Below are 18,312 nucleotides of genomic sequence, written 5' to 3' on the forward strand. Positions count from 1 at the left end.
TCAAGTTTTGGAAATTGTTTTTCATTTAGATTTAAAATGACTTTAATGTTAGCTTTAAAAAAAATTGGAATTTTTTTTTCATAAACAAAGATTTAAGGTAATTAAAATCATTATTTGGGAACTTTAAAGGTTGAAACGACCTCAAAATAACATTTAAAATGATTTTGTTTTTTTTTTAATATTTTTTCATATTGTCTCTCGAGAGATAATAGTTGGAATTATGGACATATAGACTTTATACAGACAATATGTTTTTAATATGAATTATTGTCTCTAAAGAGACAAAAATGAAAATGTCCCTACAAAAACAAATGAAATTGTCTCTTAAGAAACAATAATATCTTTTTTATAGAAACAATAATAGTATAGATTTTATGTTGTTTTTATAGAAATGATTTTTTAAGACAATAATTTAGAGACAGCCAAAAACAATATTTAAGACAATATAATTTATTTATTTATTTTTATTTTTATTTTTTTTATATCAAGCTAAGACAATTGATTCTAAAATTGTGTTAAAACCCTCCCATATAATAGTGAAAGCATGATTGTCATACACAAAGGAGAAAGCTCATGGAGGCATGCTAGACTAACCCCACAACCATGCTTCCTACTTTGGATGGATCATGCTTGCTACTTGGGATGATTTATTTTGGGTGAATCCTCCATTTGAATTTTCAAATTTTAAATTCACTAACTTCAATCAAACTTTATCGTCCAGGGCAAAGCCAGCTTACCATGGAATCACGACACCCTAGACGCACTGGAACGTCAAGTGAGTCACCATGAATGAATCAGAATTTATGTCGAGCCCTATGATGGCAGGATGACCATTTATTATGAATAAGAATAAGGATAAGCTGGCTGGGTAGTGTCACGATAACCTTGTACTGATAGGGTACGCTCTTAGGGTGTATTAAATATCTTATAGTATTGTATTGTAAATATTGATTGCCTATTTACCCAATTATTTTAGTTGGGTAAGCATTCTACAATCCCCAAAGTTTACATAGTTCAAGTTTCAATAAACCCTACACTGGCCAGAAATTAAGATGTATGATAATAATCCGTGTAGTTTCGCAAAAACTACACGCAAAAGAGCTACGTGCTGCACGTCTGCAACCATGGTGTAAGCAGGCATGATCCACCAGAACCTTCTGAGGTGATCAGAAATCTCAAACGGAGGGCCCCCAGCTCTTTCGACAAAATGATGGACTGCCCGGTCCTCAGCAGCCCTTCGGCCTGAGTCTTGATGTTTTCCACACAGTTACACACGATATTTAGATAGCCCTGGCCAACGAGCAAACAATTCCAAACTCATAACAAAAAAGATTCTTCATTGGCCAGCACTCCCACTGCTTACCAATGAATCTAAATCTGTTAATGGACCTTAATGGCCATGAAAGTGAGGCAAAGCGAAATGAAGGCCAGCCGAAGGCAGGTGATTTTATTAACTTATCAATTAAAAAATAGTGTAACGCTCAACTTTAGAGATTTAATGGACTCTCATCAGCATATTCCCTTAAGCTGAAATGTTAGCCATTTATATAAATATAAAGATTCATGCACCGCATTTTAATATACGCCACGCCTATGAGCGCAATTAACCATTTAGACCGTCTGAATTCTTTATAAATTCCACTTCCGTAATACGAACTATAATGTTAACTCAAGAAAATACAATAGTTACGTCGTGATATTGATATATAACGTGCTTTCTATTTATAAAATCAAATTCCAAAACTCAGGTATGAAGCCATCAATAACAGGGCACGATCTAGAAATAATGTTAATCTTATTCTCATGTAAAATCACTCGTCGGTCATTATAACGAGTATTATAAAAGTGGCACAGCATAACTTATACATCAAAAAAACCCTGCCTCTCGATACAATAAGCAAACAGAAAGGGAATAAACAGTAGGTTAGGCGGAGCAGCTAGTAACTGGAGCGAACCCGATCTTTTTTCTGTTTAGATCGACAGAAACAATGTAACCTTGTTGCTGAAGACTTCCTATGATGCTCAAATCATTACCTGACGACGGCTCGAACGCCAAGCAAATGTCAGACTCCGATACTGGTGCTAAAATTGCTTCTTTACTGATAGGCAGATCGAGTCCATCCTGAAAATGGTATGTTATAGATGGAGGTTTTAGCTTCGAAAGGTCTCCGGGATACTTGAAACAAGTGTCTAACGGGAAGGTGGACTTCTGCACAGGAGGAGCTTCATGGAATTGACTCACAAAAGCGGCTTTTAAAGCATCGTAGGCCGGCTGCACTAGTTGGCTGATAAGGATTCCGGTGTCCAACATCGTCCCTCCTCCGCTTGAAGTGAACTGGAAAGCGCTGGGGGGCACATTGAGGGTGGTGTTACCCACGGTGATACCCTTAAGTCCAACAAAATACCACGCAGTAGCTTTAGGATTCGATACCAAAGCGGTGAACTTGGAGTTGGAGGGAATGGACACATCCTGACCCAGTCTCAGTTTTCCTTTAGCTTGAGGGTCCACGAAGTTGGGTAGGCAGTAGGAGAAGCTTTTGCTTTTGGCCTGAGAAGGAAGTGAAAGAGAGCCCCTGCCAAAAGCCAGGAGCCCAATAGAAGAATTGCCTTGGTATTTTGAGAAATCGGTTCCGCACCCAAATCCGAACTTTTCAACGGACTGAGAATCCAGCCACAGTGTATCCTCACTCATCTCCGCCGTGACAGCGCTCCCACCGTTGGTTTGGATTTGCAAGATGCACTTCTTTCCACTACAGGATACGCCGTCGCCTTCCAGGTTTTTATAGCACGAGCTGCAATCCAGTTTCTTGTAAGAGGAGGACCCACTGCTGAAATCGCACTTTATCCATGAGACGTCCTGCGAGGTATCAAAAAGCACAGGGATGTTGTACTTTGCAGGCTTCCCAAAACCCACATTCACAATATAGCTTGTGCCCCCAGCGTTTCCCGACAAAACAGTGACGGAGCTTAATTGCCTTTTGTAGGTGGAATTACTTCCGGGGCGCAATCTGGATGCTAGACCACTCGCTCGATCGCTGCTCTGCAACAGCAAATTCCTCCATTCATTCGGATTCCGGGAGAGATTGGGATTGCCATGATTTACAGACAATTCCATCACTACTCCGGCTTCCATCGACTCCTGCACAATACTTAGAAACAACAAAATGGAAACCATCACTTGTGCTGCACTATTCCCCATCGCCATGGCTTCTTTCCTCACTCTTCAGATTTTAGACTAAACAGTAAACACGCCTTGTTTCGCATTTTACACGGTTCCTTGATGTCTCAATTTATAACCTACCCCCACAGGCACGGATGGCGATGCCAAACACTTTTCATACTACATCTCTAACATCGCGTTCACATTCAATAATTTTTCCATATTATTTTAATACTTCGCTTATAGTATACCTACCCCGATTTTCCCTATACAATAAATGTAAGAGTAAGCCTTTCCTTCCGTTACCCTCTCGGTTCCAACTAAGATTCATTCCCTCCAGGTTATAATAAATGTCCAAACCCATAACTATTTTAGACATTTATTATTTCACTTCTTAAAAATAAGTGTTCACATTGATTCTCATAATTATTCTTAATCAATTTTATTTATTTGATTTCCTCAAAAATAATTTTCATATATATACCTATCGGCAGGGGCTAACCAGCCTGCCATAGGGCATTAAATGCCCAGGGAGATGCAGGCTAGATAGCCCGCTAAAAGGCGAATTCCTATTTCTTATTTAATGCCCAGTTTCCGAATTGGCGTGTTAACGGGTTATCCAGCCTGCATCTCCCCGGGCATTTAATGCCCTATGGCAGGCTGGTTAACAGCTGTCTATATCTATCTATTCACATTTATTAGTATACTTAAATGTGAATCGATTTCATTTATTTATGTTACTGCTAAAAAAATATTTTTTATATATGATTTATTTATTCACATTTGTTTCTATCCAATTTATTTGGATGATAAGAAGTATGTTTTTTAACCTAATATATAAGAGATGTTGTTATGCCTTTTCTTATCTTGTAAACATTTTGATTTCGTCAAAATACATAAAATTAAATAAAAAAATAATGTCACACGTAAACATTTTAACTTTGTCAAAATAAAATAAAAATAACTGTTTTTTTAAATAAAAAAGTTTACTTTATTATTTTTTTTAATTATTTTTTGTCAAGTATTTAAAGTAAATTTGACTTCGTCAAGTTACTGGTGGGTGGTTTCTGAGCTACAAGTTTATGAGAACCCATGGTACCTAGAGGCACTCTTTGACTGGATCAAATTACATTAAAATAATATATTTAAATTAAATTAAATGTAAAATTAATATTTAAAATAAAATAGAAGTAAAATATTAATGAGATTTCATTCAGATTAACCACATCATGATGATTTGGCCGAAATTTCTAACCATCTAATGTGAAACATCGACCAAATCATCATGATGTTATTAATCTAAAAGACACAATCTCATTAACATTATGGATCCCAAAAGTCTAAGATCTAGAAGTAAAATAGTCAATTTATTATTCATGGTTTCTTGGTTCTACGTTTTCACAACCCATGGTTTTACACATTGTTTTCTTATATAAAATGTATGTAAAATAAAAATAGAATAAATAATTAAAATAAAAAAAGGTAGAATATTTAATTTACCATTCACGGTTTCTTAGAATACTTAATTTACTATTCATGGTTTCACAAGAACCCCCCTTGCAACAACTAATGTGTGATAGTAAATTACTCTGCTTCAACCCCCCATGCAACAAGTGATGTTGTGCTTAGTAATCACTCAGCTTCAACCTCATGGATTGTAACAGTGATGAGATTCACGTAACTTCCTTCAATGACTTGGTGGACTTATTGAATCCTCTCATATGCATCGATCAACTATACACAATCACAAATGGCACTATGAAGGTCCCGAAACCCAACTACAATCATCTAAATCATCCATTTGAAATCCTCCTCCTCTCTACATCAATTGGGTCCTAGTGCATACATGATAATAAATCAAATCCTTTCCATTCCTTTCATTTCACACCAATTAGTTCACTCTACCCTACAACTCACAACTCAATAGTTGATGTTGTCGGTATTGTTAGTTCTTCTTCTCCTACATCTATTCTACATCAGTGTAATGGTTTAGGAACTCCTAAGAAAAGTCTCACCTTATGCGACATGTCAGACTACAAAATTGATGTTACTTTACGGGATGCATAAAGTCGTGCTGAAGGTAAACAACTTTCTTCTCTTTCTGCTTCAAAAACCATTCCAGTCTTTGCAATTAAAGGGGGTCGCATTATTGAGTTTAATCGAAAGACCATCCAAACAATTCCCACCAACTGCCTTTTTATAAATCCAGATATTATTGAATCAAAACAACACCAACAATGGTTTCAAGAAATAACATTCTGACAACATGTGACATTGCATAAAATGCAATGGTGCCTCCGTTAAATGTGACTATCATTATGCGCTTCGTCTTCAATTCCATGACCACACCATCCATTTGGGAAACATCTTTTCTTTTGATGATGTTGCAACTGAACTATTGGGCATAATGGCAAAGGATCTATGTCTCCTTGAAAGTGAGTTGGAATCCATCAGAGACATTTCCACCAAGATTAAGTGTCTCTGTTACCTTTTCACCCTCTCTATTAGAACATATACTTTGTATGGCATCAAACGCCTTCACACAGTGCTCATGCACTTTGAAAAACTTCCTTATGCCTTTGCATCAACCCTTCTTCTACAAGAAACTAAAGAAAAAATTGTGCCCCCAGAAGGACTTCTCGTAAACTTCAAAATCTGTTGTTCCCCTCTCCTTTGTTCCCTTTCATGCTTTCACTTTTGTACATTTTAGAACTTGGTTTACCACAATTCTTTTTACTTTTGTACTTTTTTCTCGTAAATACATAAACATTATGTTCGTTTCATTTCAAATATGCATATGAATATTGATATGTTGTAATGTACTTTTCAACATCCAAAACAAACTTACATAGTGAAATCGTTCCTACTAATGGTAACATTCATTTGAACATCCCATTGTTCAATTTGCAAATATTTCTTCTTACTTTTGTAATTTTTCTCTTAAAAACATAAACATTAGATTGGTTTCATTTCAAATATGCATATGGATATCGATACACTCTAATGTGCAACGCTTAAATGTCTACTACTTATGCTACTACTAAAATACAATCATGTACTTTTAAACATCCAAAACAAACTTACATAGAGAAAAGGTTCCTAATAATGGTAACATTCATTTGGACATCCCATTGTTCAATTTGCAAAATTGAAACCAAAAAAAATAAAGGGCCCTCACTTTGAAGAATTTTTCATCTTTGCGATTATAGATGATATCTAGGTCAGTGTTGTAGATGGCATATTCACTAAAAGCAACCCACGGTAGAGACATCTCCACCTAGATCAAATGTCACTATCACCTCATTTTAGCATATGTAAAATCCACATATCGCTATGGATACACTCTAATGTGAATTCTAATAATTGTAATATTCATTTCATAGACGCATGTTTGTTGTTTCATTTACAATAGTGCAATGTTATTCATGTTATTTCTTTTCTAATTGAAGATAATATCAATGTCTTTTGCTTCATCACACCAACAAAATATTTTTATATAGCGTATGTTTCCCTTCGCATGCATGATTTAATCATTCTTGTTGCTAAAAATTCACACATACACATCTACTTTTGACATCATCTTTCCTTCATCGATTTCCTATTCAATCCACTCCAAATATTGATGCAAGGAAGGCACATCAACAAAGGCAATACACACATAATAAGGAAAAAATTAATGCATGCCATCGCCTACTATACAATAGTTGAAGACATAATCTTCCTTCTCAACTCAACTCTAGCCAAATGACACCAACTTCTCAAATCCTTTTTCCTCCCTTTCCATGCACCTAATCATTGTTATCCTCCCATCTAGTCCCACCTACTAACCACACCCCTCTTGAGCCTGCACTTTCTTCACTACCCGCCTTCCCTATCCAACCATCCCACAATATGTATTCCACTTCAAATCCCCATAATTACAAAAACACTCTCGAACATGCCCATCATTATTTTCATGAAAGGATTGATGCACTTAGCCCCATACAAGTTTGTTCCAACTGTAATGAACCTTACCCATTAATGAAAACAAAATATCACCATGATCTTCTCACATGTTGTCGTTGTGCTTCGAAATGATCTGTCCATCACTTCTCCTTATTGAAAAAAATATATCCAAAAAAGAAACCACATGTCCTCTCATGCGTAATCCAAGTTGAGGAGATGTTAATTTCACGTGTCAACCCAGTTCTCCAAGTGGCCCATGCACATGGAGGCTAGTACAAGTACTCTGACCATACCATCAACTTTCTCAAGATGTAACTAATTTTTTCACCTCCCTTCCTTGAATTCTCTCAAATATATATATCCTTGATTTCATAAAATGCAGTCATAATGACAAAACATATGAATTTTTTGTCAGCAAGTCACACATTCTAGCATCTTTGCAGTGCAAACTAGAAAATCATCCATACTACAGGGATGTCCATATTAACCCGTTTTCATTATTTTCTTTATTTGTTCTCCCTATAGACATCTCCCCATTCTACGTCATGTCGCAACCACTTCCCTAACGCCCCAAAAAATCCCTCACAATCCTTTTGACCTAGAACTTATCCACCATTCCCCATCTGACCTCCAACCATCCTATTTCATATCAACAGTGCCAAATACTCAGACTAAAATTGATGAGATATTTTCCTACATGGATTCCTTTAGTTCAACACCCACCCATTCGCTTCAATGGACCATTGTTGGCCTCTTACTATTCAATGAATACAACACTGATGAGCTCTTCTCCATGGCCTTCCCCATGCTCTTCCACACATGTTCTACCATGATAAACCAACCAAGAATTGAAAAGGTTTAAATGAAAGAATACACTTTACACCTAATGCGCTACCATAATAATAGATTTGGAAAACATCCCAGTTTTCTCTATTACATGTAAAACCTTATCATCACCATCATAGCCAAACAACAACTTTTGTCTTCATAAAAAAGATCTCGCAGATACCTTATCGGCTACCATTGCATACCTTTGCCATGACCTTGAGAAACTACCTCCAGGTAACTCCACCCAGGTAACAACATCATCCTTGATGATCTAGACATTCTTGTCCACCATTACTTTAATGTAAACCATAATAGGGCCCATTCTCCTATCCCCTCAAATTTGCAATAAACAACCATTCACTTCATAGATTTCCATCGCTCCTGCACACAACTATATGATCTCTCCCCTCCAAATCCTTACTCCATTGCGTCATTGTTCCCCAGCCAAACCATCACTCCAAACATCATTTTTAATCACTTTTTAATCAATTCCTCCACCACACTACTAAAAAGATAATCTAAGTTACTATTGGAACATGGAAGTATTACCTAATTAGTTTCCTCAAGTATACATTTATCGTCAGCTCTACTAATGGGAAAAGCCCTCTACTCTTTCTTGCTCTAACAGGTGTTTCAACCTTCAACATAATGCACTAACAATACACTCTAACCTTCAAATTCCTATATCCTCCACACATCCTTTAGAAGTTCAGTCCATTCTAAATCTCCAAGAACAACTTTGACATGTAAAATACATTCTCAGTGATGAAATGAGCTTCATTCGCCTTAAAATACTTGCTAAAGTTGATGAATGCTTACGAGAGGCCTTTTTCTCCAATCAAAACACCCCATTTGGTGGTCAACCTATAATCCTTGTAAGTGATTTCAGACAGCTACCACCGGTAAAGGATACACCAATGTATCTGGGCACATCCCATGGGAATGCACTTTAGTAGATCTTCGATATAGTTGTCGCACTCTCAACTCTCTTCCGCCAACAAGGCAACAACCTTGAGCATATTGCATTTCCCCAAATCCTCTCCAACCTTCAAAATGAAATCCCTATAGTGGATGATTGGAAACTTCTCATAACATGTACAAAATCCCTTCTTCAACCTGACGAGCAAAAAAAATTTCAAAATTAAATGCACCCGTATGCATAAAATCAATTTGTTGCACTTCACAATAAAAAAATGCTTAAATAATTGAATATGTTAGTTGCACATTGCTATGTGGATAAAAAAAAAAACAACATCCTTCCATTGCTCAAGAGGATGAACAACTTGATACAAAAGTGTAAACATTCATTGGACAACAAGTTATACTAATAAGCAAGATATAGGTGGAAGCAGACCTTATTAATGGACCGCTCAGGAAAGTTGTTGTGATTTCTTATGCAACTAATTCTAGGCCCCTGCAATTTCCATCATTTGTTGTTTCTAACTTCATTAACTATAAAGGTCCACCTTTGGACACTTCAAATCCAAAGTATGTCCCAATCCCCCTCGTAACAAGAGGCTCTAATACACAATTTCCACTTCGCATGGCATGGGGATAACAATTCACAAATCACAAGGCATGACTTCGTAGAAAGAAAAAATCATCATTGGTTGTTATGCTCTTAACCTGCAAAAAGATACCCGAATACAGAATATGCGAAGAAAGATACCTAGAACATAGAATAGTGAGAGACAACAGCAAATATTTTATTATTCAGAAAGCAATGTTCACTAGCCTCTTCGAGGGGGCAACCTCCAATAGAGCAGAGCTCGATACAAAAATAAGACACAATGCTCCTCGCAAGGAGTCTCTATCCTTTATACATGACTCATACATGCAATACCAATGATCAATACCATGGGTTTTATTAATACCATCTATCTAATACTACGGCCCATTTGCAACTAACTGTGGTCCCGTCATTAATTGCAGGTTAACCACTTACAATTATTAATATGGGCTTTAATGACTCTTGACTATGACTCGATCCCATTACATAAATAAGGGGGTTAGGGTGGGACCCTAACATGCCCTCCCCCTTAAGACTAGCCTTGTCTTCAAGGCTGAAGCTGCGGAAACTGCTGAAGAATAGTGGCTGGTTCCCAAGTTTCATCTTCCAGAGAGGTGTCCTTCCACTTGACGAGGACTTCCCTAATCATGCAGCCCCGCAGCTACGTGTCTCGTGTGTCTAGGACCTATTTAGGTTGGAGACAGATTGACCCTTCTTCGTCCAATTCAGGTAGACTGGTTTGAATTCTGCAATTGTTCCCAATCACTTTCTTGAGGCATGAGACATGGAAAACTGGATGGATTTTTGCAGTAGGTGGCAAAGCCAACTTGTATGCCACTTCTCCAATGCGCTGAAGTACTTGATATGGTCCGCAGAATTTTGGAGATAGTTTCTGACAACCCTTGTCTTTGAGTGATGTTTTCTTATATGGTTGCAGCCTCAAAAAAACCTGATCCCCTTCTTGAAATTGGCGCTCTGAGCGATGCTGGTCTACCTATTGCTTCATGCGGTTTTGAGCTTGATGAAGATTCTCTCTAAGATGGGCGAGCATGGTTGCGCAGTGTTATAGGAGTTGATCCACTGCTTGTACCTTTGAGCACCCCTTGATATAAGAAGTAGGGGAAGGAGGGAGTTGACCATATACTGCTTCATAGGGAGTCATTTTGGTGGTGGCATGATAGTTGGTGTTATACCACCATTCAGCCAGAGGTAACCACTATACCCAAAGATGTTGCTTTTCTGAAGTGAAACACCTAAGATAGGTTTCCAGACATTTGTTGACGGATTCAGTTTGACCATCCATTTGTGGATGATAGGAAGTACTGAGTTTTAGTTGAGTGCCTTGTGGCCTGAATAGTTCCTGCCAAAAATTACTGGTGAAGATTAGGTCGCGATTGGACACAATAGAAGTGGGCATGCCATGCAATTTGAAGATATGATCCATGAAAGGTTGAGCGACCAAAGTCGGTGTAAACGGGTGGGGCAGGGCGAAGAAATGAGCATACTTCAAAAGTTTGTCCACAACCACCATGATGACTGACTTGTTTCCGGACTTTGGAATACCTGTAATGAAATCCATAGAAACCTCCGTCCAAATTGATGCCAGGATGGGCAACAGTTGTAATGTGCCTGGTGTGTTGACGGTCTCACCTTTGTGGCATTGACAGACATCGCATTCTGCTACGAAAGTAAGGATGTCCTTTTTCATGCCTGTCCAAAAAAATGATCATCTGGTGCGAGCATATGTCTTCTGAAAGCCTGAATGTCCTGCAATGGGGGATGAGTGCAATTCTGCCAAAATGCGACTTTTGAGGGTGGATGTTGGTGATATTACGACTTTGTCCCTGTAGCGAAGAATCTCATCCTACCACGAGTAGCCCTTGATGGAGTTTGGATCTACCTGCAATTGAGAAATGAGTTGGGAGAGCCCGGGATGTGAAAACCATTCCCTGCGAGCCTCTTCAATCCATTCTAGAATGGGGAGGGAAATTGCTAGCAAAGTACCTTCCTCCTCAAATTTGCAAGATAGTACATCTGCTACACTATTGTCTTGCCCTTTCTTGTAAATTATCTCATAATCATATCCCACCATTTTGGTGAGCCATTTATTTTGTTGTGGGGAGGATAGGCGTTGCTCCAAAAAATATTTAAGACTCTGATGGTCTGTGCGGATTTGGAAACGTCGCCCCAATAAGTAAGGTCGCCAGGTCTCTACTGCATGTAAGATGGCCATCATTTCCTTCTTGTAGGTAGATTGGCCCAGATTCTTCCCACTTAGTTGTTCGCTTGTGAAGGTCAAGGGTCGCCCTTCCTGCATTAAGACCGCCCCAATACCTGTACCCGAAGCATCACATTCAATGACAAAAGATTTGGTGAAGTCAGGTAGTGCTAAGACTGGAGTGGAACACATGGAATTTTTGAGAGCTGTAAATGCCTGTTGTGCGTACTCATTCCAGAAGAATGAATTTTTCTTCAAGAGTTGAGTGAGGGGCTTCGCTATGTGACCATAGTTGCGGACAAATTTACGATAATAGCCTGTGAGACCCAAAAATCCTCTCAAGCTCTTCAAGGTCTTAGGTTGAGGCCAATCCTGCATTGCCTAGATCTTTTTGTGGTCCACCTTGACACCTTCACGCCCCACAATGTGGCCCAAAGACTAAACTTCTTCCATGCCAAACGAACACTTGGACATCTTGACAAATAATCTATGCTTGCAGAGCAGTTGCAAGAGTAGATCTACATGCTAAAGATGTGCGGCCCAAGTGAAACTATAGATGAGGATGCCATCGAAGAAGGCAAGGACAAATTTCCTAAGATATGGTTTGAGAATGTGGTTCATAAGGCTCTCAAAAGTAGAGGGGGCATTACAAAGACCGAATGGCATCACTAGGAACTCATAATGGCCTTCATGAGTTCTAAAAGTAGTCTTTGGAATGTCGACTTCCTTCATGCGAATTTGGTGGTAGCTCGAGCGAAGATCCAACTTAGTGAAGAATTGAGCCCCATTGAGTTCATCCAGCAAATCATCAACCACTGGATGGGAAATTTATCTTTAACTGTCAACTTATTGAGGGCCCTGAAGTCTAGACACATCTGCCACTCCCCATCTTTCTTAAGGACCATGACCGCCGGTGATGAATAAGGACTAATGCTGGGACGAATGACACCTGCTTCCAAAAGTTCCCTGAATATTTTTTCTATTTCATTCTTTTGGGTGAACGGATATCTATATGGGCGCACATTTGGGGGTTGGGCCCCTGGAACCAAGGTGATGCTATGATCATGTTCCCCTCTCGAGGGTGGAAGCTCATGAGGCTTGTCAAAGACCGGCAGATGGTTATTTAAAATCTGTTGCATCTCAGGATGAATTAGCAGAGACTTGGTTTCGACTGCCTAGATGGCATTAAATTGAGCTATAACTCCATGATGGCCCTTTTTTAGTAATTTTTCCATCCTATGCGAGCTGATGATAGAGGGAGCTCCCGCCTGGAGTCCACGAAGGGTATGTGTGGAGTTGTTCTGCTTAAAACTCATATATAACTCCTGGAAATCCATTGTGATTGGCCCAAGAGTGCGAAGCCATTCAACACCGAGGACAATGTCGCACCCTCCCATGTGTATGGCAAACATGTGGGCCTTCAACTGATAATCCCCCATTTGAAGTTTGACATTTTCACAGCGGCCTTCACATTTCACTGTGCCCCCATCCGCAATTTGGACTTGGAAGTTAGAAACTGCTCGTACAAAACAATGAACTTCTTCCACGACTTTTTGATGGGTGAAATTATGTGTACTTCCACTATCAATCAAGACTACTACTAGGTGATGTTTAATAAAACCTCTGATTTTGAGAGTTTGAGGTGAAGAAATCCCTGCCAAAGCATACAACAAAAGCACTGGTTCATCCGGGACATTGTCCTTTTGGTTGTCCTCTTCCACTGCTTCATGTTCCTCCAGTGGTGGATCTTCCTCCGATGAGTTGTAATCAGTGGCATCAATTTCAAAAAATTTGGGCTCCTTGCATTTATGACGTGGGGAGTATTTTTCATCACAGTAGTAACATAATCCTTGCTTTCTTCGTTCGGCCATTTCTGCAGGTGACACCTTTTGAACGTTAAGTGTTTGAGTCATGCTGTGAGCCTGTGGGGGCCGACCCTTAGCGGTGAAATTTGGGTGATTGTACTGGGTTGCTAACGCACGTTCCACGTTATGATCTACCTTACAAGCCTCCGTCCATGTGGGAGAGTGGTGCAGTAAGACGTGGGATTTTATGGCTTCTTTAAGACCGCTGATAAAACATTCCGTGTAGAATACATATGAGAGACCCCTGCAGTGGAAGGCTAAGGCTTCAAAGGTTGTAATATATTCATCCACTATGCCAATTTGCCGAAGCTTAGTAAGATGACCCAAAAAATAATATTCCTGGTCAAAGCGTTCTGTAAGAGCTTTTTTGAAGGAGTTCCAAGTCCTAAAAGGTCCATTGCAACGTTGATTCCATTCCCACCATTGCCACCTTTCATTGTCCAAGTACATGCTCCCCACCATAAGCTCAATCTCGTTATCTAAGATGTTGTTCAGATTGGAATACTGCTCCATTTGTGCTATCCATGCTACCGGGTGAGAACCATCAAATTTATGCATATCCAACTTGGGAGGTCGCAGACAGGATTGTTGGTGGGGGCCCCCGAGGTGAAGAGAGTGGCTAGACTCACCCTCACTATGTCCATTGCCAATATATGCCTCCTCATGGGCTTCCTCCTTACCCGTTAGGATTATGCTCGAGATCATGCTATTTAGTCAGTCAAGCTGAATGTGGAGGGATTTCAAGGATTCTTCAAGTTTGTCCATCCTTTCATTGGCCGTAGCTTGAGCTCTAGTTTCCACCATGCATCGACCTGATGTTCTTGAAAATTGGGACTGCCTAAAAAAAATTTCACTAAGAATTGAATGGTACCACCGTGCTCAACTCGTCGTCCTGATTCTAATGGGCTAGATCACTAATAAGCGCCCCATTTTTTTTTCTCTGAAAACTCCTAACGGAGTTTTACTCCTTCCTTATGAATACTGTAGTCGCCAAATCCTCAAAATGTCAATGCGGCCAAAAGTCCTGCAAAAATTATACCCCGGTATAGGAACCCCACATAACTACTCAGATCTGGTGGATCTGAGAGATCTGAATGGTGGATTGGATAGCTCTGGGCGGCGAAACATACTGTTGTTGCAGATCTGATGGATCTAACAGATCGGAATGGCTGGTCTGATAACTCGGAACTGCGGGACTGATGTGTGCTGCTGCTGCACCTCTTTGCGCGCTAATCTAGCAGAGATGATGCGTGATCCCTAGATAGAAAATAGAACTATGGTCTCGAGGAGTGTCAGGTGCTACAGATCACAATATACATAAGGGTCTAACAGTAGTACTCGGCCCAATGTTTCAGGGCTCTAACTAAGGAGGATCAACTGTACCCTTAGCCGTACAACTTGACTACATTATCGTACGGGTGAGTAATCTCTCCGAGTGTTGTTCTCAGTGTACTGTAGCAGCAAGACGGCCGATGGTTTATCTATGGCGAGGTTGCAGAGGAGCTAAGGGGCTTCTGATATACCCAGAAGGTACTTGGAAGACAGTCCGTAAGCGATTCTGTCTAATGCGCTACTACTCAAAGGGGTACCCACAGGGGTTACAAGGGAGTCCAACAAGTGTGACCACCTCTTGTATTTCCTACGTGCATGCCTCCCCAAATCTGCAGGTTTATGCGCTCAACAACAAATCACGTGGTTTAAAGATGTTGGAACACGTCTCTAGCCAAAAAAAAAAATTCTAAGAAATGGAGATCCCACTGGCCCTGGAAAGTGCTCTGATACCACTTGTTATTCTCTTAACCGGCAAAAAGATACCCAAATATAGAATATGCGAAGAAAGATACCCAGAACATAAAATAGCGAGAGAGAACAACAAATGTTTTATTATTCAGAAAGCAATGTTCACTGGCCTCTTCGAGGGAGCAACCTCCAATAGAGCAGAGCTCGATACAAAAATAATACACAATGCTCCTCGCAGGGAGTCTCTATCCTTTATATATGACTCATACATGCAATACCAAGGATCAATACCATGGGTTTGATTAATAACATCTATCTAATACTACGGCCCATTTGCAACTAACTGTGGTCCCATCAATAATTGTGGGTTAACCACTTACAATTATTAATATGGGCTTTATTGACTCTTGACTATGACTCGATCCCATTACATAAATAAGGGGGTTTGGGTGGGACCCTAACATTGGCAACATAGATCACAAAGGGATAACTTTCACAACCATATATGGAGTTAGATCAATGTGTGATATTTGCATTTTTCCAACTTTTTCCTTCTCCCGATACTCACACATGCAAGAAAATCCTTATGTGAAATGTACACAACATGAGGAAGCATACCTTGCATTTAAACCTATCCAGCGAACTCTATGAAGAATTGCCCTTAAAGGTAAATTAACTTCCTTAGCATTGCACTTAAAAATATTTCATGTACTCTGCCATTAAAATACATTTAAATGTGTATACTTATTGATCTATTGTTTCTTCTACATATCTTTCATATTATTTATCTAATACTACTTTACTTCCATGTTTTATATTTCAGTTAATGAACTTCTAAATCTTTGCTAAGACATTTTCTTTTGTCTTGACAAAAAAAACAGATGGATACAGAATATCTCTATGCTCTATGGATTTTTCCAAAAAATACATCAACAAGATACTTCGCTTCTAGATATACAAATAACATTCCTACACCCTCATAGAATACCTCTATGTCACATGCGTCCAACTCTCTAACTACTTGCATGACTTAAAACTTGCATTTGTTTACTCATCCATACGCATGAAAGAGATGGAATTAGACAAAGTCAAGTACATTGGAAATTACGCAATCTTGACCATTTTCCAGAAATATCTTCTACATGGTGTTGCACATGCCACTCATCAATACGTACTAATGATTAACTTGCACCTCATGTGCTTCATCCACATACTTATAGCTTTCTATAAATAGTTTGCAATTTCGATAGCTTTTGTAGTCCCAAATATTGTTTACTCTAATGTTGTGCCTGTCTAATATAGAAGGATGTAAATAGATTGAAATAAATTACATGATGTTACATATTCAATTAATGTATAATATTGATAGTTTTTATTTCACAAAATATGAATGTAGCATTTTAAATATTATATTTAAACATCTTACAACAAAATTATAAAACTATATTGCCTTCAGATTTTGACCTATATATGCAATTTTGATAGCTTTTGCACCCCCAAACAATGTCTACTCTAATGTTGTATTTGTTCGATATACAAGAATGTAAATAGATTGAAATAAATGCCATGATGTTGCATATCCAAATAATGGATAATATTGATGGTTTTTATTTCACAAAGTATAAATGTAGCATCTTCAATATTATACTTAAGCATATTACAACAAAATTATTCAAACTTTGATTAGTTTTTTTAGATACTTCCTACTAGAGAGAACTAACCATCTACACCATGTTTTTAACTTAAGTGGTCTTTAGAAATTGCACCTCTTTTTTTATTCAAGAGTTATTTGTATTTTCCTACAAACATGACATGGATTTTTCTTGACATAGATCTGTCAATTCTCTATTTACTTTACAAATGAGAAAAATAAACCAATAATGCAACTAAACCATACAAATTTCATGTTTTAAAATTGATGGCATATCATCTGCAATTCATGTCATGACATTTTTGTAGGCCCTTTGTGTAATTATTTTTACAATTCTTTTCATGCAAATTACATATTAATTGACTCTACTATATAATTATTAATATACAATTTGTATTTTACTATTCAATATTCAACTATTCTATCGAGTAAAAATATTAAATATAAATGTGTAATTACAAACAAAATAAACCAAATTACAACTATTGTTAACTTAACTATCTTATCGACTTACCTTTGCACCTTTTTGAAACAATTACTAATATTAAAAATATTTCAATTTAATTTAAAATTTATAATACAAAAAAAATCTAATTACTTTAAAACTACATTACAAAATTTATATGACCTTTTCCAACTCTCATAAATTTTCTTCTTGTAAAATGCACTTTGACCTAAAATAAGAAATAAGACATTCTCATTTTTATAACACAGCACTGTACAACCTTAATTAAAAAGGTACCTTACACTTACGACAAAATTAATTAAAAAGGGTTGTGATAACAAACAAAAACAAATTTTTGTAACAAAGCACTCTACAACCTTAATTAAAAAGGTACCTTACACTTATGACAACCTTAATTAAATGAGGTTGTGATAACAAACAAAAACAATTTTAATGTGTACACTTTAAGCCAAGAAAAATTCCTAAAAAATTACTTATTATTTTTTTATTTCATACATAGATTTCGAAAAAAAATTCATAAAAATTTATATCAATAAATCAAATAAAATTTAGTTAAATGTGAAAGTTATTAAACGTTTTACTATTATAACCATAACTACATTATTAAAGTGGTCGTATATAAACCTATAAGGGTAATTTTTTACCACCTTTGTAATGCCAATATAGCCTATTCCCATACTTTCAATTAAAACATAAACAAAAAAATTAAATTCAAATTTTTGTAACAAAGCACTCTACAACCTTAATTAAAAAGGTACCTTACACTTATGACAACCTTAATTAAAAGAGGTTGTGATAACAAACAAATATAATTTTAATGTGTATACTTTAAGCCAAGAAAAATTCCTAAAAAATTACTTATTATTTTTTTATTTCATACATAGATTTCGAAAAAAATTCATAAAAATTTATATCAATGAATCAAATAA

The 18,312-nt window shown here is 37.6% G+C and overlaps 1 protein-coding gene across 1 annotated transcript; it reads right to left on the reverse strand.

The window, feature by feature from the left end:
• Positions 1-1,924: 1,924 nt before the first annotated feature.
• Positions 1,925-3,205, reverse strand: LOC149203151 (aspartic proteinase nepenthesin-2-like). The gene has a single exon (XM_089401775.1). The coding sequence runs from the start codon at positions 3,203-3,205 to the stop codon at positions 1,925-1,927; it is 1,281 nt and encodes a 426-aa protein (XP_089257901.1).
• Between the last annotated feature and the right edge of the window lie 15,107 nt (positions 3,206-18,312).

The sequence above is a fragment of the Pinus tabuliformis genome, chromosome 2_1 (assembly GCF_031772625.1).
Source record: "Pinus tabuliformis cultivar Carrire ecotype Pingquan chromosome 2_1, CPIR1, whole genome shotgun sequence".
Classification (NCBI taxonomy): domain Eukaryota; kingdom Viridiplantae; phylum Streptophyta; class Pinopsida; order Pinales; family Pinaceae; genus Pinus; species Pinus tabuliformis.